Genomic DNA, 23,004 nt, shown 5'->3' with positions numbered 1-23,004 from the left:
ACGGTACTTCGTTAGCATCGCTACACCATGCAGCGTGACAGCAGCAGATGTAGCGGACTAACATTCAAGCTAACCTAACTTCCCAAACGCTGTGGACATCTGAACGCTGATTGGCCGAGACGCGACACGTCCATCAAAGATGTTCTATTGTGAAGAAGAGCACCACTCCACATTTTCTCCGCGTCTCACTGTAATCTCAACGGCAGCGGGCCAGGTGAACACAATAATACATCGGAACGCGTCTCTGGTATTGTTCAGGGGGCGGGGCCACATGTGGAGGCGGGCCGGATTCGGCCCGCGGGCCATAGTTTGGGGACCACTGCTCTAGGGCAATGTATAGACTTCTAGCATTCTCTAGAGCAGCTTCTAGAGCAACTACATGTGACAAGCGGGGCAACTCTTTTGACTCTAAACCAGAATGGCGTTTAAAGAAGATCCTGCAGCTCGACTGTCGGCCAATCGGATCGTACGTTGTTCTATGACATCACCGCTCAGGGTTTCATTGGTTCTCACGGCGCTGGTCACGTGTTTGACGTGCAGTACCGCCTCACGACCACCGGGTGATTCTGTGAGGAACCTGAGCAGCGTGACCTCAGAGGTCACCCGGGGTCGTCACAGGAGGAGAAATGAGGTTACGGTTTAACTCTTTAACTGATATGAATAAATATGACGAGCGGCTCAACGAGCTGCTGCTCTACCGTCGCTCCATAAAGTTGCTCAGTCGGTGTGAAGTGGAGATCAGTGTGACAGACAGAGAGAAGCCTTCATATGACCTGTGTCTACAGGTCACAGCTCTGGTATGACCTCTATCATGACCTCTGTTATGACCTCTCATGATCTCTGTCATGACCTCTGTTATGACCTCTGTTAGGACCTCTGTCATGACCTCTGTCATGACCTCTGTTAGGACCTCTATCATGACCTCTGTCATGACCTCTGTTAGGACCTTGTTACTTTATGGGTTAATGTCTTGACGCTCTGCTTCTCGTCACTGTCATTTGTTAGTCAGTTTCTTTGAATCTGTTATCTGACCAGCTGTTGGTGCTCCTGGTCACCAGCTGCCCCCCTGAGCCTCAGCGACCTCCATCAGCACGGTGTGACCTTTAGGAACCTTCAGGGCCCACATGACCTTCTGTCAGCAACAACAGAGGAAGATCAGCACTTTACACAACTTCATAGGACAAATACAACCCAGCGTCTGCCTGTCTGCGTACACATCTGCATACCCGTCTGCGTACCCGTCTGCGTACCCGTCTGCGTACACGTCTGCATACCCGTCTGCATACCCGTCTGCGTACCCGTCTGCGTACACGTCTGCGTACCCGTCTGCGTACCCGTCTGCGTACCCGTCTGCGTACCCGTCTGCGTACCCGTCTGCGTACCCGTCTGCGCATCTGCCTGCGTACCCGTCGCGCACCCGTCTGCGCACCCGTCTGCGCACCCGTCTGCGCACCGTCTGCGCACATCTGCGTACCCGTCTGCGTACCCGTCTGCGTACCCGTCTGCGTACCCGTCTGCGTACCCGTCTGCGTACCCGTCTGCGTACCCGTCTGCGTACCCGTCTGCGTACCCGTCTGCATACCCGTCTGCGTACCCATCTGCATACCCATCTGCATACCCGTCTGTCTGCCTCTCTGTCAGGCTGGGATGTCTGCAGCTCGGCGTGTGTGTGTTGGTGTGTGTGTGCGTCAGGTGGTTGGGGGGCAGAGGGTTAAAGAGGTTCAACCAGCCAAACCAAACTCACCCAACACGCATGACCCCCCCCCCCCCCCCCCCCATGCAGTCGTGTCCTCAGTCCCAGCCGTTGTCCTTGATCATGTGGGCCAGCTCGATGATGAACTTTCCCTCTTTGTACTTCTGACTGCTCTCGAAGGCATGCTCCTGCAGGGGGGGGGGGATACAAGCATGACACCATCAATGAAAGCTCAGCTGTGTATGAAGCTGACTCTCTGAGCGATGACATCACCGCCTCACTGCAGAACCTCTGAGCCGGGAGACTGAAGAGTCTCCCGGCTCAGAGGAACCACGAGGACTTGGGAGGAGTCAAGAGGACTCGGGAGGAGTCAAGAGGAGTCAAGAGGACTCGGGAGGACTCCTTCTCTCTCCTTCTCTCTCCTTCTCTCTCCTTCTCTCTCCTTCTGTCTCCTGTCTCCTTGTCTCCTCTCCTTCTGTCTCCTTCTCTCTGTGGTTATTTTGGGCCGTGATCAGAAGTCTCCATTTAGAAGTGCAGTTGGTCACGAGGTCAAGCCTCTCAATAGAACTCTGAAAATCAATCCTGCTGCAGCCTCCATTAAGGCTCGTCTGTGTGGCGCTCTGCCCTCAGTCTGGTCTGACAGGAATAGAAAGGTTTCTCCAATTAACGTCGCCACGGTTACAGCGAGAGGCAGGAGGGAGACTTTATTTATAGATGGAAGGTTAGAGAGGTTTAAAGTTAACGTGTGTGTGTGTCAGGTATATATTGTATATAAAATAAGACTTCGTGGTGATCATCAGTCTAAATGTTCGTTTACCATTAAAATCATCAGAGGTCACTCAGAGGTCATGTAGAGGTCACTCACATATTTCCAGCCCAGGGTCGTCTTACAGTTCTCACAGTAGATGTCCGCCACAGCGTGAAGACCAGTGAGGAGGACCCTCTCCTCGGCAGGGCCACAGCCCACGTTCACCCTGAGGGGGGGGGAGGAGGAGATGATATTAAAGGAGATGAGATAAGATAGGAGGAGGAGGTGAAAGGAGAGCAAGAGGAGACCAAGAGGAGACCCCATCAGAAACAAAGTTGTATCGATGAGATATAAAAGTGTCTCCATGAGCTCAGAGCCACTCGACCTCCGGCCTGCAGGGGGCGCTGCGTGAGAAACTAGAGACACTCACACAGAGTTGAACAGGTAGGCTCGTCCCTGGCTGCCCTGGAACGACTGAGGAGACAAGAGGACACAGGTGAGGAGGAGACGAGAGAGGAGGAGACAAGAGGACACAGGTGAGGAGGAGACGAGAGAGGAGGAGACAAGAGGACACAGGTGAGGAGGAGACGAGAGAGGAGGAGACAAGAGGACACAGGTGAGGAGGAGACGAGAGAGGAGGAGACAAGAGGACACAGGTGAGGAGGAGACGAGAGAGGAGGAGACAAGAGGACACAGGTGAGGAGGAGACGAGAGGACACAGGTGAGGAGACAAGAGAGGAGGAGACAAGAGGACACAGGTGAGGAGGAGACGAGAGAGGAGGAGACAAGAGGACACAGGTGAGGAGGAGATGAGAGAGGAGGAGACAAGAGGACACAGGTGAGGAGGAGACGAGAGAGGAGGAGACAAGGACACAGGTGAGGAGGAGACACGAGAGGAGGAGACAAGAGGACACAGGTGAGGAGGAGACAAGAGGACACAGGTGAGGAGGAGACGAGAGAGGAGGAGACAAGAGAGGAGGAGACAAGGACAAAGGTGAGGAGGAGACAAGAGAGGAGGAGACAAGAAGACACAGGTGAGGAGGAGACAAGAGGACACAGGTGAGGAGGAGACGAGAGAGGAGGAGACAAGGACACAGGTGAGGAGGAGACAAGAGAGGAGGAGACAAGAGGACACAGGTGAGGAGGAGACAAGAGAGGAGGAGACAAGAGGACACAGGTGAGGAGGAGACAAGAGGACACAGGTGAGGAGGAGACAAGAGGACACAGGTGAGGAGGAGACGAGAGAGGAGGAGACAAGGACACAGGTGAGGAGGAGACAAGAGAGGAGGAGACAAGAGGACACAGGTGAGGAGGAGACAAGAGAGGAGGAGACAAGAGGACACAGGTGAGGAGCCTTCAGTGAGGTCCCATGAGATGTCCCGTTACCTTGGAGATGAGCTCGTCGTGGTTGGCCAGGTGTGCGCGGCAGTGGATGCAGCTGTAGGTGCGGTGGCAGCTGGGCAGGTAGGCCTGGAAGGTCTTGGAGCGCGTCATGCGCCCCATGGGGGGCGTGGGGGGGCGGGGCAGGAAGGGGCTGCCGGCCCAGGTGGGCTCACAGGGGAAGCAGCGCAGCACACAGGTGAGGGCCGTGGTGGGCGGCGGGCGGGAGGCAAGCACCTGCAGGGGGGGGGGCGGGGGGCGGGGTCAATAACTTCAGGTCCAAACCTCACGAAGGATTCACACGTTGTTTACAACCAAATACCTGAAAACTTGGACGTCCTCATTAATGTGCTCAGTACTCATAATTAGGGATGGCTATCGTTTGGGTTTTTTCCGATACCGGTGCTAAACCGGTACTTTTAAAACGATACCGGTGCTAAACGGTGCCTGAACCGATACTTCTTCTTTTTTAAACGCACAATGAGGACATTAAAAACCTCTTGGGCCATATTCCCTGTAGAAGCCGTTATCATGGAGCACCGACACACAACGGATATCAGACTGTTAACAGACACAATGTTCTCCATTATATGAGGTGATATGTATTGTCATGTGCAGACCTTATAGGGTTAACCTGTCACTGTGTTGATGGGCAAAGAGAACAACCAATCAGAGGGACTGAAGATGACACGTGACAAATAAAGTTTAGCTTCCGACAGCGAGAGTTCCACTGAAACAAAGTGACGCCCCCGGTCTTTATTCCTCCGTCATTATATTCCCGGTAACACCGGGTAAACAGCCGGGACCGCTGGACACCAACACACCTGCTAGCAGACTGTCACGCCAGAGTCAGCTAGCGCTAGCTACGAGCTAGCTTAAGCATGGTTATAATGGCTAATTTATTATTTCTTGGGCTACTTTTATGAATGCAAGACTTGCAATCAACGTTCCGGTACTAATCTGAGTTCAGTCTGCTCGTCATAATCGGTCTCCCCGTGTTCAGGGGACCGGTGACGGTCGCGTCCAGCCTGACGCTGGTGTGCTCCACACGGGCTCGCAGTCACACAGGCCACGCCTCCGCTGTCAGAGTTACATATGAGAGGCTCGCAACCTGCTGACAGGGCGGAGTCACCACAGAAGTTCACAACAATAGTTTTTTTCAATTTCAATCGGCTCAGGCACCGGAAAGAAGCACCGAAATGTGCGTTGCTTGTCCGGGTAATACCGGTTGTATTGGAACCGGTACCATATTGGCACCGGGTTTCGGTACCCAACCCTACACATAATGTCATCATAATATGACCATGGTCGTCCGAAAACTCACTAAACAACGTCTCCCAAAATTTACAAATGAAAGAAAATCCGGGAACCAGGGCATTCCCAAAAACAAACATATACAAATTGAAGATGACTTACATAAATTAGACTGGGATAATGTGCTACAGACCAATGAGCTAGAAAATTGTTGTAATTCCCTGACACAAAATCTGATAAACCTGGTTGGGAAATACACAAAGACATTCAAAGATACGCAGCGAAAAGTCTCCCTACTTTGGCTGAATAATAACATACTACAGCTCATGAAACAGAGAGACTATGCTTTGAAAAATCATTACTTACTAAAACTAATACGGATCTTCTCATTTTAAAGGATTGAGAAATAGAGTAGTCAGAGAACTGCGTAAAGCAAAAACAACTTATTACATGCAACTGATTGAGGAAGCGGAAAGGAACAGCGCATCACTCTGGAAGCACCTCAACAGCCTCACTAAACACAAGCCAAGGCAACAAAAAACTATAACAGAACTGAAAGTGAATGGGGATACCAGCACTAACTACTTAGAAATTGCAAATGAACTCAACAACTTCTTTATTCAGTCAGTGGAAGAGCTTGCTAAGAACTTTGAACCGTAACCTTACAGGGATCAAAGGCTAAACCAAAATCCTTCCAAATTAAGGAGGTAAGTCAGGAAATAATATGCAAAGTCATTAACACATTAAAAGAATCTAAGGCTAAGGACGTGTCTGGGTTGGACACCGCCTTCATTAAAACTCACTGCTCATCCCTGGTTAAACCTATAACACATCTAGTAAATCTCTCCATTAGAGCAGGCAGATTCCCACAAAGCTGGAAACAAGCCATTATCACCCCAATTTTTAAAACAGGTGCAAAGGACCAAGCAGGTAACTATAGGCCCATCTCAATACTACCTGCTCTCTCCAAAATCCTGGAAAAGATCATAAAAGATCAATTAGTTGACTACCTTGAAAGCAATAACATGATCCACCCCAAACAATTTGGATTTAGACAAGGATTCTCAACAGAAATAGCTAACTGCTACCTAACCGAGAACATTAAGAGCAATTTAGACAGGGATAATGTGGTGGGAGCTGTGTTCATAGACCTCAAAAAGGCCTTTGACACAGTGAACCACAATATACTCCTGAACAAACTAACCAACTTCAATTTCTCTGAACATGCAATTGGCTGGTTTGCATCTTACTTAGCGCACAGGCAGCAACGTGTCAAAATAAACAACAAACTCTCAACGACACAACAAGCCACTATGGGTGTTCCACAGGGCTCCATCTTGGGGCCTCTGCTGTTCAGTCTATACATAAACGATTTACCAACATGCTGTCAATCCGCAAACTGTCAAATGTACGCTGACGACACAGTTATATATGCCTCAGCTAAGACACCAGGTGCAGCAGCAGAGACCCTGACCAAGGAGATGGAGGAGTATCCCAATGGCTCAAAGATAACCATCTCACACTAAACATCAAAAAGACTGTCTCCATGTGCTTCTCTATAAGAGGGAAATCTAAATGCCCCATCAAAATAGACCAAGAAGCCATAGAAGAAGTTAGTGAATTCAAATTTTTAGGGGTTGTCTTAGATTCACAACTTAACTTCAAAAAACACATTAACAAACTCTGCAAGACCGTCCGGACGAATCTGAACTGTTTCAGAATCATAAGACATCACATACCAGTCAAGGCAGCCTTGCTGTACTTTCACGAAATGATTCTTTCTCATATATCTTACTGTATTACTGTATGGGGCCAAGCCTCCCAGACAACAGTCAAACCAGTCACATCATTATACAAACAGGCACTGAAAATAATGGACCAGAAACCAATAACCACACATCACTGTTTAATTTTACATAAATACAAGCTTTTAAGTTTCGACAGCTTCATTAAGTTTTCCTTTCTAAAACTCATCTTTAGATGTGCAAACAACATAGCACCTTCTGTACTCTGTCTTAGTGTGACAAAAACGTGCACCAGGAGAGTGGCCACCAGGGGATCAGTGGGTGGCAACTGCACAGCAGAGATGCGCAAAACCACTTTCGGTCAGTCATGTTTCTCAACAAAAGGGACCCGATTCTGGAACGACTTACCAACGGAACTAAAAACACAAACTGAACTGAAAACATTTAATAGCAAGGTAAAACTCTGGCTAAAAGTAAACCAGGGATGTCAACACTGAAACACACGCGCCAGCCTGCACACACGCACACGCACACACTCAATTTAATGGGTTTTTATTGTATTGTACGGGTTTTATTGTATTAACTGTGTTTAGTTTAGAGGATCTACTGCCTGTGTTGCTCTTGTATATATCTTATTATCTTATGATGTGTATGGTTAGGTGTATGAACACTCAGTCTATGCATGGATGTTTTGTCAGGTCTTCTCTGTGTATGGAGAGCTGTCTGCACACATACACCACTTTTAGATTAGTTTTAGATCTAGACATGTTTCTTGTTCCTGTTTTGTTTTGTTTTAGAAAGGCCTGACCAGGGACTGGGGTTGCAAATTAGCCAATTGGCTAGAAACCTTCTGTATCACATGTACACTTTGTGTAATAATGCGCTGCTTTGTCCCTGACAAATAAAATTTAAAATAAAAATAAAATAAAAATAAGCTAACATGCTAATATGCTATCATGCTAAAACTCTAACACGCTATCACGCTAATACACTAGCACACTAATACGCTATCATGCTAACACGCTATCATGCTAACACTCTATCACGCTAATATGCTATCACGCTAACAAGCTATCACACTAATATGCTATCACGCTAACAAGCTATCACACTAACATGCTATCACGCTAATACACTCACGCAAAAATGCTATCACGCTAACCCGCTATCACGCTAATATGCTAACACTAACACGCTATCACGCTAACACTCTAACATGCTATCACGCTAATACACTATCACGCTAAAATGCTAACACGCTATTATGCTAACACGCTATCACGCCAACATGCTTACATGCTATCACGCTAACATGCTAACGCGCTATAATGCTAACATGCTACCTGCTCAGTCATCATGTAACATCATTATTAATCGTGTCTTTCAGGTTCTGGACTGAGGTGAGAAATAAACTGAAGAGCAGCGGAGACGCCTCCATGTCTGCAGCACGACACACACACACTAACACACACACACACACTAACACACACACACACACTAACACACACACACACTAACACACACACACACACTAACACACACTAACACACACACTAACACACACACACTAACACACACACACACACACACACACACTAACACACACACTAACACACACACACACTAACACACACACACACACACTAACACACACACACACACACTAACACACGCACACACACACACACTAACACACACACACACACACACACTAACACACACACACACTAACACACACACTAACACACACACACTAACACACACACACACACACACTAACACACACACACTAACACACACACTAACACACACACACACACACACACACTAACACACTAACACACACACACTAACACACACACACACACTAACACACACACTAACACACACACACACACTAACACACACACACACACACACACACACACACACTAACACACACACACACACTAACACACACGTACACTAACACACACACACACACACACACACACTAACACACACTAACACACACACACTAACACACACACACACACACACTAACACACACACACTAACACACACACACACACACTAACACACACACACACACACTAACACACACACTAACACACACACACTAACACACACACACACACTAACACACACACACACTAACACACACTATACACACACACTACACACACACACTATACACACACACTATACACACACACACACACACTATACACACACACACACACTATACACACACACACTACACACACACTATACACACACACACACACACACACACACACACTAACACACACACACACACACACACACACACACTAACACACACACACACACACACACACACTAACACACACACTAACACACACACACACTAACACACACACACTAACACACACACACACACTAACACACACACACACACACACACACACACTAACACACTAACACACACACACTAACACACACACACACACACACACACACTAACACACACACACACACACACTAACACACACACACACACACACACACTAACACACACACACACTAACACACACACACTAACACACACACACACACTCACACACACACTAACACACACACACACACACACACACACACACACACACTCACACACACTAACACACACTCACACTAACACACACTCACACACACACTAATACACAAATAAAGAAAAAAACATCTTAAAAACAAATAACTGCTTGCTTCTGGCATTTAAATGGATTATAATCTCACCGTGTTGCTGGGTGTCATTAAGGTCACGAAGTTGTTCCATCCAAGTTGGATTATAATGTCTGAAAGGTGGCAGGAGAAAATAATTAGCATTTTACAATTAACTAATTGTTCTTAATTATCTGTACATAAATGTAAACATCGACTCAAAGGACACTCTTTGGTGACGTCCTCATCTGATAATGTGGACAGTAAATGAAGATTTGATCATGAAACCATCCTCACTGGACAGCTCACGGAGCTTCTGAGGAGCTGCGTCATGTCCGCCACAGCGCAGTTATAAGCGTCATGTCAACAACAGTCACGTGAACAGAGTCCCGACCACGTCAACAGCATCACGTTAAGAGCGTCACGTGAACAGAGTCCCGACGTCACGTGACCAGACCTGTACAATAACGTGTCTGGTCACGTGACTGTCCGGACTGACCGCTCCGGTATATGTGAGCTTGTCTATACATGTCTGCGTGGAACCAGTTTCAAAGCACTTCAATAAAATCGTGGTTATTAGATGAAGTGTGGCACGTGACCCTCAGGTGTCTTAACCCACCTGCCACTAATGAACCTATAACACGAGCGTTAGCTAAACATTACCTGGGCTAACATGTGTAAAGTAAGCTAATGTTAGCTCGTTCAACACAGAAACCGACAACCTACGTTACATCAACGATGTTAAAGAAACGTGAAAACACTTAACCATCAGATAGCTAAGTTAACTTACTCTTGACGTCCAAGGCGACACAGAACACCATGCCTCGAATACAAAAGTAGCTACCCGCTAGCTCACACGAGGCTAGCTCAACTCCTCACCAGAGAGCCGAGTAGAAACCTCAGTGTCACTAACGTTGCCCGTTCAATACAACGTTACTCTCTGAAAGTAAATTAAGTTGGCATTCTTACCTCAAGAAGAGCTGTCATGTCAGGAGGCTGTCGTTCCCTCTGTGGCGTTTCCTGAGTCACTGAAGCCGGAGAGAGCAGCGCGCCGCTCAAACTGCGGAGAAGAGGCGCGAAACCGGGTTCACCAGTTCAATCTGCTTTTTGTTGTTGTTGATTGCTGTGATCAGACTGATCACTGACACCTGGCCTCTCCTTTGAACTCTCTCTCTCTCTCTGTTGGACGGGCTGTCTGTCTGTCTCTGTCTGTGCTGTTTACTTCTCTAGTAACTAGATTCTTAGAATAATACAATAAAATAGTAGGACAGGACATATTACATTTAAGAAATTAAATAATAAAGGAAATAAAAAATAATAAAAAAATGAAAGTAAATACAGTGTATCTAAGTGTATATAAAGTGAAAGTGGTGCAATGTTCATTGATGTTGTTCAATTTGAGGAGGATCTGGCCAGAGGTGATTTATTGTAAAGTCTAATAGTTGCCAGGAAGGTTCACCTGTATCTGGAAGTTTCTCCTCTATCAAGAATGTTCTCCTGTATCAGGAATGTTCTCCTGTTTGTCCTTGTGAAGCAGAGCTAAAGCAGTCTGTTGGAGAACGTGCTCCGCTGTCCCTGCAGTAGGTGGTGGAGAGGGTGGTCCGGTTCTCCAATATGGACAAACATTTCTTCATGTCCTCCTCTCCACCTGTTCCGGATAGTCCTCTTTGCCAATGATGGAGCCGGCCTTCCACACCAGTTTAGTGAGTCGGTTGGTTTTCTCCAGTTACAGTGCTGCTCCCCCAGCAGAGTACGGAGAAGTCCAGAGCACTGGTCCAACAGACTGGTAGAACATCATAACTGAGATTTGTCATATATTACAAACATTTGAGGACTTGTGAACCTTCAAAGGAGTGCATTTTTTGTCTTCTTGGTTTTAAACCACTACCAAGCAGGGATACTAAGTGCTATATATTGCCAGCCGGTTGGGCCCCATTTGGGAGTAGTTACAACCTGGAAAAGAAAGGTAAGCTCTGACATGTTGAGAAAAAAAGAAGCTAAAATCAGCCCAAACTCTTAACAGGGTCTCAGATTTACAAAGCCACACACCCTCTCCAAGTCCTGGATTTCAGACAGCCAATTAACTATTGTGGGTGTTTTGGGGGAAATGTCACCCCATCACCTCATTGTAGGCCCTGTCGTGAGTGTTTGTGTTCAATCTTGGATATCCAGGACTAATATTAAGGAGATTATGACCATTTTTGCACTTGTCAAAAAATATGCGATTATAAGAGAATAAGGCCCAATTTGACCCTTTGGACCTTTTTGGCGGCCCTTAACTTGCAGCTATCAGTCCCAAACTCATTTTTGTTTGAATAATATTAGCTCAAAATCATTGAGTAGAATTTAATCATATTTTATGAGTAAAGTCAACAATGTCGAAAAATTAATAAATTCTACTCAATGGAAACTCTTCAGTTTTAAACGCCGTACACTTCCGCCCAAGGAATTTGCGCCACACCTGACTTTCCGGTACATAAAGCTGGATTTATTCTTAGCAAACTAGGTTACCGGTAACTTACTCTGAACGGCAAACCTGCTCCGGTTCAGGGTAGCTTTCAGGATTGATTAAATAAAATTATATTCAAAACTCGGTGAAATTACAGACATTATCTGTAAATTAACAACCCAACTGTTAATTTAAGTATTATGCTAATAATAAAAATAAAAAATGTTGCCCATTTTTGTAAAGAAAATTGACTATTATTAATACAGTCATTTTTACAGTTTTCTTAAATGACATACAAATTCACTTTTTTCATTACAATAAACATATTGCAGTTTTTTTAAGAGTACAAAGTAGAAGAAATAATGATAAGTTTTGATACTTGTTCTTTAGAGGAGCATTATAGGGCGACCGTGAGTATTTGCTGTTGTGTCCAGTGTCCAATATTTGTAATCAGAACTGATAATGAATGAATTAAAATAAATTCTGAAACACTAACATCTTTTTAAACACACACATGCATACACACACACACACACTACTCTGCCAACTGACCCTTAACCTCCTATTTGTCTTACATATTATATTTACCTAAATATAATACATTGAGGTCATGGGGTGAAATCGCCTCCAAAATCTTGACGAGGAAAATCCTTAAAACCAGTCTTTTAGTTAATTTTTCCACCAACTCAGATATGTGGATCCTCTTCAGATTTAAAGAGGGACATCTGAATATGAATACCCAAAAGTTTGGGACTGATAGCTGCAAGTTAAGGGTCCCCAAAAAGGTCCAAAGGGTCAAATTGGGCCTTATTCTCTTATAATCGCATATTTTTTGACAAGTGCAAAAATGGTCATAATCTCCTTAATATTAGTCCTGGATATCCAAGATTGAACACAAACACTCAAGACAGGGCCTACAATGAGGTGATGGGGTGAAATTTCCCCCAAAACACCCACAATAGTTAATTGGCTGTCTGAAATCCAGGACTTGAAGAGGGTGTGTGGCTTTGTAAATCTGAGACCCTGTTAAGAGTTTGGGCTGATTTTAGCTTCTTTTTTTCTCAACATGTCAGAGCTTACCTTTCTTTTCCAGGTTGTAACTACTCCCAAATGGGGCCCAACCGGCTGGCAATATCTAGCACTTAGTATCCCTGCTTGGTAGTGGTTTAAAAACCGAGAAGACAAAAAATGCACTCCTTCAAAGGTTCACAAGTCCTCAAATGTTTGTAATATATGACAAATCTCAGTTATGATGTTCTATCAGTCTGTTGGACCAGTGCTCTGAGATGTTGGAGATGTTCTACCAGGCTGTTGGACCAGTGCTCTGAGATGTTGGAGATGTTCTACCAGTCTGTTGGACCAGTGCTCTGGACTTCTCCGTACTCTGCTGGGGGAGCAGCATTGTAACTGTAGAAAACCAACCGACTCACTAAACTGGTGTGGAAGGCCGGCTCCATCATTGGCTGCAAAGAGGACTATCCGGAACAGGCGGAGAGGAGGACATGAAGAAATGTTTGTCCATATTGGAGAACCGGAACACCCTCTCCACCACCTACTGCAGGGACAGCGGAACACGTTCTCCAACAGACTGCTTTAGCTCTGCTTGACAAGGACAGACAGGAGAACATTCCTGATACAGGAGAACATTCTTGATAGAGGAGAAACTTCCAGATACAGGTGAACCTTCCTGGCAACTATTAGACTTTACAATAAATCACCTCTGGCCAGATCCTCCTCAAATTGAACAACATCAATGAACATTGCACCACTTTCACTTTATATACACTTAGATACACTGTATTTACTTTCATTTTTTTTAATTTTTTTTATTTCCTTTATTATTTAACTTCTTAAATGTAATATATCCTGTCCTACTATTTTATTGTATTATTCTAAGAATCTAGTTACTAGAGAAGTAAACAGCACAGACAGAGACAGACAGACAGCCCGTCAGAGAGAGAGAGAGAGAGAGAGAGAGAGAGAGAGAGAGAGAGAGAGAGTTCAAAGGAGAGGCCAGGTGTCAGTGATCAGGCTGATCACAGCAATCAACAACAACAAAAAGCAGATTGAACTGTTGAACCCGGTTTCGCGCCTCTTCTCCGCAGTTTGAGCGGCGCGCTGCTCTCCTGCTTCAGTGACTCAGGAAACACCACAGAGGGAACGACAGCCTCCTGACATGACAGCTCTTCTTGAGGTAAGAATGCCAACTTAATTTACTTTCAGAGAGTAACGTTGTATTGAACGGGCAACGTTAGTGACACTGAGGTTTCTACTCGGCTCTCTGGTGAGGAGTTGAGCTAGCCTCGTGTGAGCTAGCCTCGTGTGAGCTAGCGGGTAGCTACTTTTGTATTCGAGGCATGGTGTTCTGTGTCGCCTTGGACGTCAAGAGTAAGTTAACTTAGCTATCTGATGGTTAAGTGTTTTCACGTTTCTTTAACATCGTTGATGTAACGTAGGTTGTCGGTTTCTGTGTTGAACGAGCTAACATTAGCTTACTTTACACATGTTAGCCCAGGTAATGTTTAGCTAACGCTCGTGTTATAGGTTCATTAGTGGCAGGTGGGTTAAGACACCTGAGGGGTCACGTGCTACACACTTCATCTAATAACCACGATTTTATTGAAGTGCTTTGAAACTGGTTCCACGCAGACATGTATAGACAAGCTCACATATACCGGAGCGGTCAGTCCGGACAGTCACGTGACCAGACACGTTATTGTACAGGTCTGGTCACGTGACGTCGGGACTCTGTTCACGTGACGCTCTTAACGTGATGCTGTTGACGTGGTCGGGACTCTGTTCACGTGACTGTTGTTGACATGACGCTTATAACTGCGCTGTGGCGGACATGACGCAGCTCCTCAGAAGCTCCGTGAGCTGTCCAGTGAGGGGATGGTTTCATGATCAAATCTTCATTTACTGTCCACATTATCAGATGAGGACGTCACCAAAGAGTGTCCTTTGAGTCGATGTTTACATTTATGTACAGATAATTAAGAACAATTAGTTAATTGTAAAATGCTAATTATTTTCTCCTGCCACCTTTCAGACATTATAATCCAACTTGGATGGAACAACTTCGTGACCTTAATGACACCCAGCAACACGGTGAGATTATAATCCATTTAAATGCCAGAAGCAAGCAATTATTTGTTTTTAAGATGTTTTTTTCTTTATTTGTGTTAGAGACGCACACAAGCACCACAGGGGAGGATCTGCAGCAAAGGGCCCACCGGAAATCAAACCTTGGCCGCCATGATGACGACAACATGGGGCACTTGAGTGTGAATCTAGCCTTTTCATTTTTATTTACAACATTAGCATTGAAAAGAGTAAAAGTTGATGCTTGAGATGATTTTGTTTTTACTGAAGAGGATGTATGTCCTCCCTTTGTCCTTTATCCCCTTACTCTTTCTTTTTAGGTGTGATTACGACTACCAGCATGAACCTCAACGCCTTCTTTGCTGTTCCACTAGTGTGACCCATGATCTGATACAAGTTGTCAAGGATAAACGGGAGTAAGTTGTTTTAAGTTCAGTGTCTTAATTTAACAACATAATAAATTGTTATTGTTCAAACCACCTAGTCATGTTGTAAATGCTATTTAAAGTTATATTATTGTTAATCTTTTCTATTTTGTCTTTTTTCTGGCTGTAGAGAGAATCATGTCAGCCCACAGACAACCGGTTGACCTGTGAGTCTTCAAGCAGTAATGATGACTACGCCTGCCTTAAGTTCCAGTTTCCTGAACATCATGTCGGCATGAGATTCTGTCCCCACCTGTCTTCAGTCTGGACCCAATGAGGTTTTTTTTTTTACAGTGCGTTTACAGTCACATGGTTTATTTCGAGGCTTTGTCTGAGTTTCAGTGCTGCAGTTATTTACCATTCAGGGTTGTTCAGAAACATCCAATTTGTCACTCATTTGAAGGGCTTGCTGCTGTGATTCTTTTGTGTATACCAGGATTTCTTTGTATTTTGGCATTTTACACAAATGTTTTTGAAAGATGGTCAACAAAGCTGCACAAATAAATGTTTACATGCTGTTATCCTAAATGTGGTAATTTGTTAACTGCTCCTCAGTAAATTCTTGCAAAAAGAAGGCATGATATTAAGTAGATTCGACATAAAAAAAATATGGCAACAAAGTGACAATCAATAACTACATAGATTTTAAGTCATTTGGTACCAATTATAAGTTGATTTGAAAAATTAATTTATGTAAAGATAAATAACAATTTCAGTTTAAATGTGTTGAATTCAGTAACATTCTTCCAAGTTATGAGTTGATGTAACTTATTTTATTTATTGAATCCAAATCATTCTTATCCAGATATTTAGAAAAATAGCATAGTTTTCACCCATACAATTAGTAAATATAAATCAGTATTATCCAGATATTTACTAAATTGAAATCAATTTTATCCACATAATTAGTAAATCTAAATTACTTTTTGACAGCTATTTGGTATATCTAAATTACTTTTTTTTGGAATACCTATTAAATATTAATCATTTTCACACATAAAATTAGTAAATATAAATCGGTATTATCCAGATATTTAGTAAATATAAATCAATTTCATCCACATAATTAGTAAATATAAATTACTTTTTCACAGCTATTTGGTATATCTAAATTACTTTCTTTTGAATACCTAGTAAATATTAATCATTTCCCCTGTGTAATTGATTTGGATTTACTCAACATTTGCCATATTATTAGTAAATCCAAAATATTTGTATTTAATATTTTGTTTAAATTTGCTTAATTAAATCAATAGTTTTTAATCAAAGATGAAGTATTAAATTCTATTCAATTATATTAATTGTCACTTGTTGCCTTAATTTTATTGAGTAGACAATGGTCAAACTTTTCTGAGTGTGGGGAGAGGGAGAGATGAGGGGGGGAGAGAGAGATGAGGGGAGAGAGAGATGATGGGGGAGAGAGATGATGGGAGAGAGATGAGGGAGAGAGAGAGATGAGGGAGAGAGAGGGAGAGAGAGAGATGAGGGAGAGAGAGATGAGGGAGAGAGAGGGAGAGAGAGAGATGAGCGAGAGAGAGAGAGAGATGAGGGAGAGAGAGAGAGATGAGGGAGAGAGATGAGGGAGAGAGAGATGATGGGGGAGAGAGAGATGAGGGGGGAGAGAGATGAGGGGGAGAGAGAGATGAGGGGAGAGAGATGAGGGAGAGGGAGAGAGAGATGAGGGAGAGAGAGAGAGAGATGAGGGAGAGAGAGAGAGAGATGAGGGAGAGAGATGAGGGAGAGAGAGAGAGAGAGAGATGAGGGAGAGAGAGGGAGAGAGAGAGAGAGAGATGAGGGAGAGATGAGGGAGAGAGAGATGAGGGGAGAGATGAGGGGAGAGAGATGAGGGAGAGAGAGATGAGGGAGAGAGAGAGAGAGAGATGAGGGGGAGAGAGAGATGAGGGGGGAGAGAGAGATGAGGGGGGAGAGAGATGAGGGGAGAGAGAGATGAGGGGGGAGATGAGGATCTGTTTGAGGTTCTGTCCTCTGTGTTCTTTCCTCCTTCAGTCTTACAGCAGCATGACGTCACCCCCCCCCCCCCGCCCATCTCGTTTACTCCGCCTCTCTCCTGGCCTCCAGGTTCAGACGCCTGTCGTCATGGAGTTAAACTCTTTAAACTGAATGTTCTGGTTGTCATGGCGATGGAAGTGAACAAAGTGACTCAGACCACACATTAACATCACTCTGACCCCGGCCCTCAGGATCAATAACTATCTGACCCTCAGGATCAATAACTATCTGACCACCTGGCCACACTGACTTGTGATGGTTGGTGTCACACACACACACACACACACACCCATGAGGAGGTGTGTGTGTGTGTGTGTGTGTGTCACGGGCATGGCGGGATGCCTCGGCTCAGCGCTGTGCACGCGCACCGCTGAGCCGAGCACAACAACGTCTGCAGGTCGCTGGGAGCCGGGGCCCTTCATCCGGGGCCCTTCATCCGGGTTCCTCATCACAACGCGCTACACGATAACCCGCATCGATCACTGACGCGCACCGGCACGACCGGGCGCGTGCACGAGGGTGATGGCGCATCGGCTCAGGACAACACCAACAGCATGTCAACACAACAACACCAACAGCATGTCAACACAACAACACCAACAGCATGTCAACACAACAACAACAACAGCATGTCAACACAACAACAACAACCACCACTAGTTACTGGCGCCATGGCAGCGCGGCGGGCCAGAGTCTGTGTGTGTCGGTGCGTGTGTGTGTGTGTGTGTGTGTCGGTGCGTGTGTGTGTGTGTGTGTGTGTGTGTGTGTGTGTGTGTGTGTGTGTCGGTGTGTGTGTGTGTGTGTGTGTGTGTGTAACAACAGACGCGCCACGCTGACGTCCCCCCAGAGGAGCGCGTCCTTTACCTTGAAGAGAATAAATCGTTTCTCCGGTATTTGGGGACGTCGCGCTTCCTCGAGCTCCTCGCGCAGCGCCAATCCTCAAAGTCTCGCGCTCCTCTCCGGGGGGGAGATGTCCTCCTCTCCTCCTCTCCTCTCTCCTCCTCTCCTCCTCTCCTCTGCTCTGCTCTGCTCTCCTCTCCTCTCCTCGTCTCCTCTCTCCTCTCCTCCTGCAGAGACGCGATGTTTTGACGCGCAGGACGAAGCGGAGTGGAGGAGCGGAGAGTCGAGACGCGACCAGCCGGAGCGGGAGCGCTCCCTCCCGCCCACTTCCGGGTTCGTAAAACATTCGTTATAACGGGAGGGTTACGTCTTATTGTTGAATGCTTCATTGTTACTTATACTGTTGGGATATGTAACTAATATCGTATTTAAAATGTATTGTCGCACTTAATTACTATGAATTTACCGAGTGTTTGAATTCATCAATTGTTGCTTGAATGTATTAGATTAGTAAATACTGTAAAAGTATATATATATATATTTGCATTATGTTTGACCTTTAGGCCTTCTACATTACATCACATGTCATTTAGCAGCATGTTATTCAAAGCGACTTACACTCAGTGAATCAACCAAGAGTACAAACTCAGAACAACAAGAATACAGAAAGTAACATTTGCTCAACATAGTCAAACTACAAAACTACCATAATAAGGGCTATTTAAGTGCCACTGAAGTGCTAATCTGTGTTTTAATCCAGATAGTCAGAAAAGATGTCTTTCCACAACCACTGGGCCTTCTTCCGAGTTTAACCTACTTCCGGTCGCTGACAAAGTCAAAGTCAAAGTCAGTTTTATTTGTCAATTTTCCATATGTGCAAACATACAGAAGATCGAAGACCATCAGAACTCACTCACTAAACGGTGAGACCTTCAATTGGTCGCTGGAACTTAGTAAAAACTCTTTTCCCGTAACACGACAGCGCAGTCGCAGACATTCCGGAGGAGGGAACCATCTTGACGGTGGAATAAACGATCTTTGGCAAACGTCTCACTGGCGGTGGACTTGATAACCAGCTGACAGCTGTATCAGCCAATCAGCAAACAGATAGCGCACAGCAACACTGAGTTTATTGGTCGAGGGGCTGGAGGGAGGAAGCTCGTGACCAATTATATTACTGGACTTTTTATTTTTATAGCTGAATTCTCCATAAATGTAAAACGACTCGCTTTATGGCGCGAGGAGCTCACCGGTTCTTTAAAGACCGAGTTAAACGAGTCGCTTGGATTGTTTTAATGAACTAAACGTTTGCAGCGTCATTAAGTTTCCCGCTTCAGGGAAAACCTCTTAACTCCCTTCAGCCTACAGCGCCCCCTACTGTCAGTCTACGGTCACTACACACAGATCCATATACATTACGGTGGGAAACACATAATTATAAAGCTGTTAATATTATACAAATACAAAAACAATTTTATAACAACATTTTTATGTTTATTCATATGAATAAAAATGTATATTTGTTTCAATAATCTCATCAAATCAGAGAACTTCGTCCTTGAGGGAAAAGGCGTTTAGTCCCACAAAGAATAACAAATTAATTTCGGCATGCAAAACCAGCTCAGTGCAACAACATCAACACATCACTAATGCATTCAGATCTGAATATGATTGGTGGATCAATGATTTTGGATGTAGTAGTGTGCAGATTTCCCTGTGTGACTAATGCCCAACAACACACTCAAGACAATAAAACCAACTGTTGTGACTGAAATACAGAACGACAGACACTCACCCAAAACTACATTCACCATCGAGTCTGGACAACAGAACATCAGCGGGATGATAAACCTCATATTTACATCTCCATACCGTCACACCGACAGGTTAAGTATCGGGAGTTACAATACTCATTTAAAGCTCATACATTCAAAAATCAGCATATTTCTTAAACATGGAGTTCTGACCCGAGTAGAAAACAGTGCAAATCATCACTGATACAACTAAAAAGTTTCATTTTGTGCAAAAATACTTCCCTTAGATTTAATAATGGACAAACAGCTGCAGCCATTCCCTTTGATTCAGAGGAAAGTGTAAGAGACATAAACATAATAAACATAATAAACATCGTAAAAGACGGCAGAACGCTCAGCAGCTCAACTCGTGTCTGCACGCCGGTATTAATGTCAGTGTTTTATATGTTCAATGAAATCGTTTTTTAAATCTCAGAGCTGAGTGTTGTTGCTCAGTGACATCCAGACTGAAATAATAAGGAAAGCTGCATCTCCTGTGCTTTATCTCTTATTTTAAAGCTTTCAAAAAATCTTTAAAACTTATTTAGTTTCTATTTAAAAGGCATTAATTAAATACGACATTCAAGGCTGCGTTTCAACGGCAACTTCATAGATCCAATGAAGAAGGTGCTAGACTTGAAATTTCTTTGTGCTTCGTTTACCTAGTCGTGTGTGTGTGTGTGTTCGTGTGTCTATATTTCCCTTCATGTCCCTCTGATCTTGTGTGTCAGGGAACCAAGAGAACAACTGATGGACATGTGGAACAGATGTGCGTCCTTCAGGAGATGTAATGGGATTACAATGTGAGGCGCTCGTCACCACAACAGCATCCGGGTCCTGCAGCCGCTGCAGCTCAGAGCGGCTGAAATACAGTGGAGGTGTCTGCATTCCAGGGGAGGGGGGGGGCTGGGGGCCTGAGGGCCTGAGGTAGGTGTTGGAAGGTCACCGGGGCTCAGACGTACCCTCCCTGTCTAAGAAGTCCTTCAGCCTGGTGGGGAAGTCAGTCATGACTCCTGTGGCCCCCAAGTCGAAGGCCCTCTGGAAGTCCTCCTCGTCGTTCAGGACCCAGATGTAGACCTGAGGCCAGCAAGAGGACTCGCGTCACAGTGAGGTCAACACAGGTCAAAGGTTACAGAATGCATCTACACCCTGAGAGCAGTGTCAGCAGCCCATGTTTCACCTTTGATATTTATATATATATATACAGTGCATCCGGAAAGTATTCACAGCGCTTCATTTTTTCCACATTTTGTTATGTTACAGCCTTATTCCAAAATGGATTGAATTCATTATTTTCCTCAACATTGTACACACAAAAACCCATAATGACAAAGTGAAAACTGTTTTTAGCTAATTTGTGCACATTTATTAAAAATAAAGAACGAAAACATAACATGTACATAAGTATTCACAGCCTTTGCTCAATACCTTATATAGACAGGTGTGTGCCTTTCTCAATCATGTCCAATCAACTGAATTTAGCACAGGTGGACTCCAATCAAACATCTCAAGGATGATCAGTGGAAACGGGACCTGAGCTACATGTTGAGTGTCATGGCATTGGAATAAGGCTGTAACATAACCAAATGTGGAAAAAATGAAGCGCTGTGAATACTTTCCGGATGCACTGTATATAAATAAATAAATGTATATATATATATATATATTTAGATAGATATTTAAAAATATATATATTTAAATATATATATTTTAAAAATATATATATATTTAAATAAATATACATTTTAAATATATATATATATATACACACACACACACACACACACACACAGAGGTTTTGAGGAAGACTCCAGAAGCAGCTCTACCTGGATTCCTCTGGCAGTTAAATGATCAAACAGAGTTTTCCTCATCAGCAAACTGAAAGAGAAAGAACAAAATACTGGAAGTGAAGATGGAGAAAGTTTTAGTGGTGAAAGTAGTGAAGGTAGTAAAGGTAGTGTTGGTAGTGAAGCCACGGCCACATCAAAGAAAAGAAGACTTTAAATATTCAGTCACTCACGTGTCGGCCATCCAGGCGACGAGTCGATGACTCCTGGTTAGTCTGTCAGGATCCCTGAGTCTGAGGAAGAAGAGTCAGAATGATGAAGAGTCAGACTGATGAAGTGTCAGACTGATTTAGTGTCAGACTGATGAAGAGTCAGAGTCAACTGATGAAGAGTCAGGTACTTGTTGATGATGGAGGGCATGGGGATCTCCAGGAACTGCTCCTTGAGGGGGACGAAGGGCAGCAGGCCGGTGTAGAACAGACCGAGCAGCTGCAGCACCCTGGGCAGGCTGAACAACACGGGGATACGAGGGTTCTGCAGCAACAACAACACACGTCAGTCACGATCTTTATGTCATCCAGACACCTGCACCACATTGAGCGTCCGTATCCATGGCGATGAGGGGCTCCTGGATGGCGGCCTACCTCCCGGTGGCACTTCTTGGTGATCTTGTTGTTGGCATTGCCCCAGACGGTCAGGTGCTCCCGCTGGTACCGCACCACCAGCTCCGACACCTGGAGGCCGCTCAGGGTCAGAGGTCACACGTCCACCATGACGTCACCACTGTTACGCAACAACTGCGACGCAACATCTGTTACGCAACATCCGTTACGCAACATCTGTTACGCAACAACTGTTACGCAACGACACACGTATCCTTACACACACCTTCTTGATGAGCGTGTCGTCGTCGACCTTGATGTCGATGTTGACGGGCGTGTTGGGGAACGCGTCAAACACGTCGCTGAGGAGAGGGATGCGCTTGTCCTCGCCTCCCTCACAGAAACACTCTGAGACAAGGACACAAGGACATGAGGACACAAGGCCATGAGGACACTGAGGACACAAGGCCATGAGG

At 44.8% G+C, this 23,004-nt stretch overlaps 2 protein-coding genes and 1 long non-coding RNA gene across 11 annotated transcripts in view; 1 reads left to right on the top strand and 2 right to left on the bottom strand.

The window, feature by feature from the left end:
• Positions 1 to 1,472: 1,472 nt before the first annotated feature.
• Positions 1,473 to 18,572, bottom strand: LOC130210524 (protein yippee-like 2). Of its 5 annotated transcripts, none has more exons than XM_056440909.1 (6): positions 18,371 to 18,572; positions 9,596 to 9,654; positions 3,828 to 4,058; positions 2,872 to 2,915; positions 2,559 to 2,667; positions 1,473 to 1,881 (listed from the first exon to the last, which is right to left on the bottom strand). In XM_056440909.1, exons 2-6 carry the CDS (start codon positions 9,611 to 9,613, stop codon positions 1,792 to 1,794), a joined length of 492 nt encoding a protein of 163 aa, XP_056296884.1. In that variant the 5' UTR covers positions 9,614 to 9,654; positions 18,371 to 18,572; the 3' UTR covers positions 1,473 to 1,791. The 5 variants fall into 5 exon arrangements, with proteins under 5 accessions (XP_056296884.1, XP_056296881.1, XP_056296883.1 ...); XM_056440906.1 differs by lacking the exon at positions 18,371 to 18,572 and adding an exon at positions 10,490 to 10,665; XM_056440908.1 differs by lacking the exon at positions 9,596 to 9,654 and having other exon boundaries at positions 18,371 to 18,498.
• On the top strand, positions 13,984 to 16,024 carry LOC130210525 (uncharacterized). 3 transcript variants are annotated; one of them, XR_008834825.1, is made up of 5 exons: positions 13,993 to 14,163; positions 15,019 to 15,077; positions 15,156 to 15,253; positions 15,392 to 15,487; positions 15,627 to 16,024. It is a non-coding gene; the product is annotated as an uncharacterized LOC130210525 (long non-coding RNA). The 3 variants fall into 3 exon arrangements; XR_008834824.1 differs by having other exon boundaries at positions 13,984 to 14,163; positions 15,131 to 15,487; XR_008834823.1 differs by having other exon boundaries at positions 13,991 to 14,163; positions 15,156 to 15,487.
• A 609-nt stretch (positions 18,573 to 19,181) lies between the features above and the next one.
• The window catches only part of gdpd1 (glycerophosphodiester phosphodiesterase domain containing 1), an 11,086-nt gene continuing 7,263 nt past the window's right edge, over positions 19,182 to 23,004 (bottom strand). For 2 of the 3 annotated variants that reach the window (XM_056440899.1, XM_056440900.1), the window contains exons 6-11: positions 22,815 to 22,936; positions 22,571 to 22,660; positions 22,327 to 22,460; positions 22,160 to 22,219; positions 21,966 to 22,017; positions 19,182 to 21,216 (exon numbers count right to left, since the gene is read on the bottom strand). In XM_056440899.1, coding sequence (XP_056296874.1) covers positions 21,082 to 21,216; positions 21,966 to 22,017; positions 22,160 to 22,219; positions 22,327 to 22,460; positions 22,571 to 22,660; positions 22,815 to 22,936 — 593 coding nt within the window. In that variant the 3' untranslated portion in view covers positions 19,182 to 21,081. The remainder of the gene's footprint in view (positions 21,217 to 21,965; positions 22,018 to 22,159; positions 22,220 to 22,326; positions 22,461 to 22,570; positions 22,661 to 22,814; positions 22,937 to 23,004) is intronic. The other variant, XM_056440901.1, reaches the window with a different exon arrangement.

This window comes from Pseudoliparis swirei, chromosome 20 (assembly GCF_029220125.1).
Source record: "Pseudoliparis swirei isolate HS2019 ecotype Mariana Trench chromosome 20, NWPU_hadal_v1, whole genome shotgun sequence".
Lineage (NCBI taxonomy): Eukaryota > Metazoa > Chordata > Actinopteri > Perciformes > Liparidae > Pseudoliparis > Pseudoliparis swirei.
This window is presented reverse-complemented; position numbering and strand designations above follow the sequence as displayed.

Coding starts and splice junctions, on each gene's coding strand:
- LOC130210524 (XM_056440905.1), bottom strand. CDS start 9,685: ATGCTAATTATTTTCTCCTGCCACCTTTCAGACATTATAATCCAACTT. Junction 4,059..9,595: donor TAATGACACCCAGCAACACG/GTGAGATTATAA, acceptor CCCCCCCTGCAG/GTGCTTGCCTCCCGCCCGCC. Junction 2,668..2,871: donor GCCTACCTGTTCAACTCTGT/GTGAGTGTCTCT, acceptor CCCCCCCCTCAG/GGTGAACGTGGGCTGTGGCC.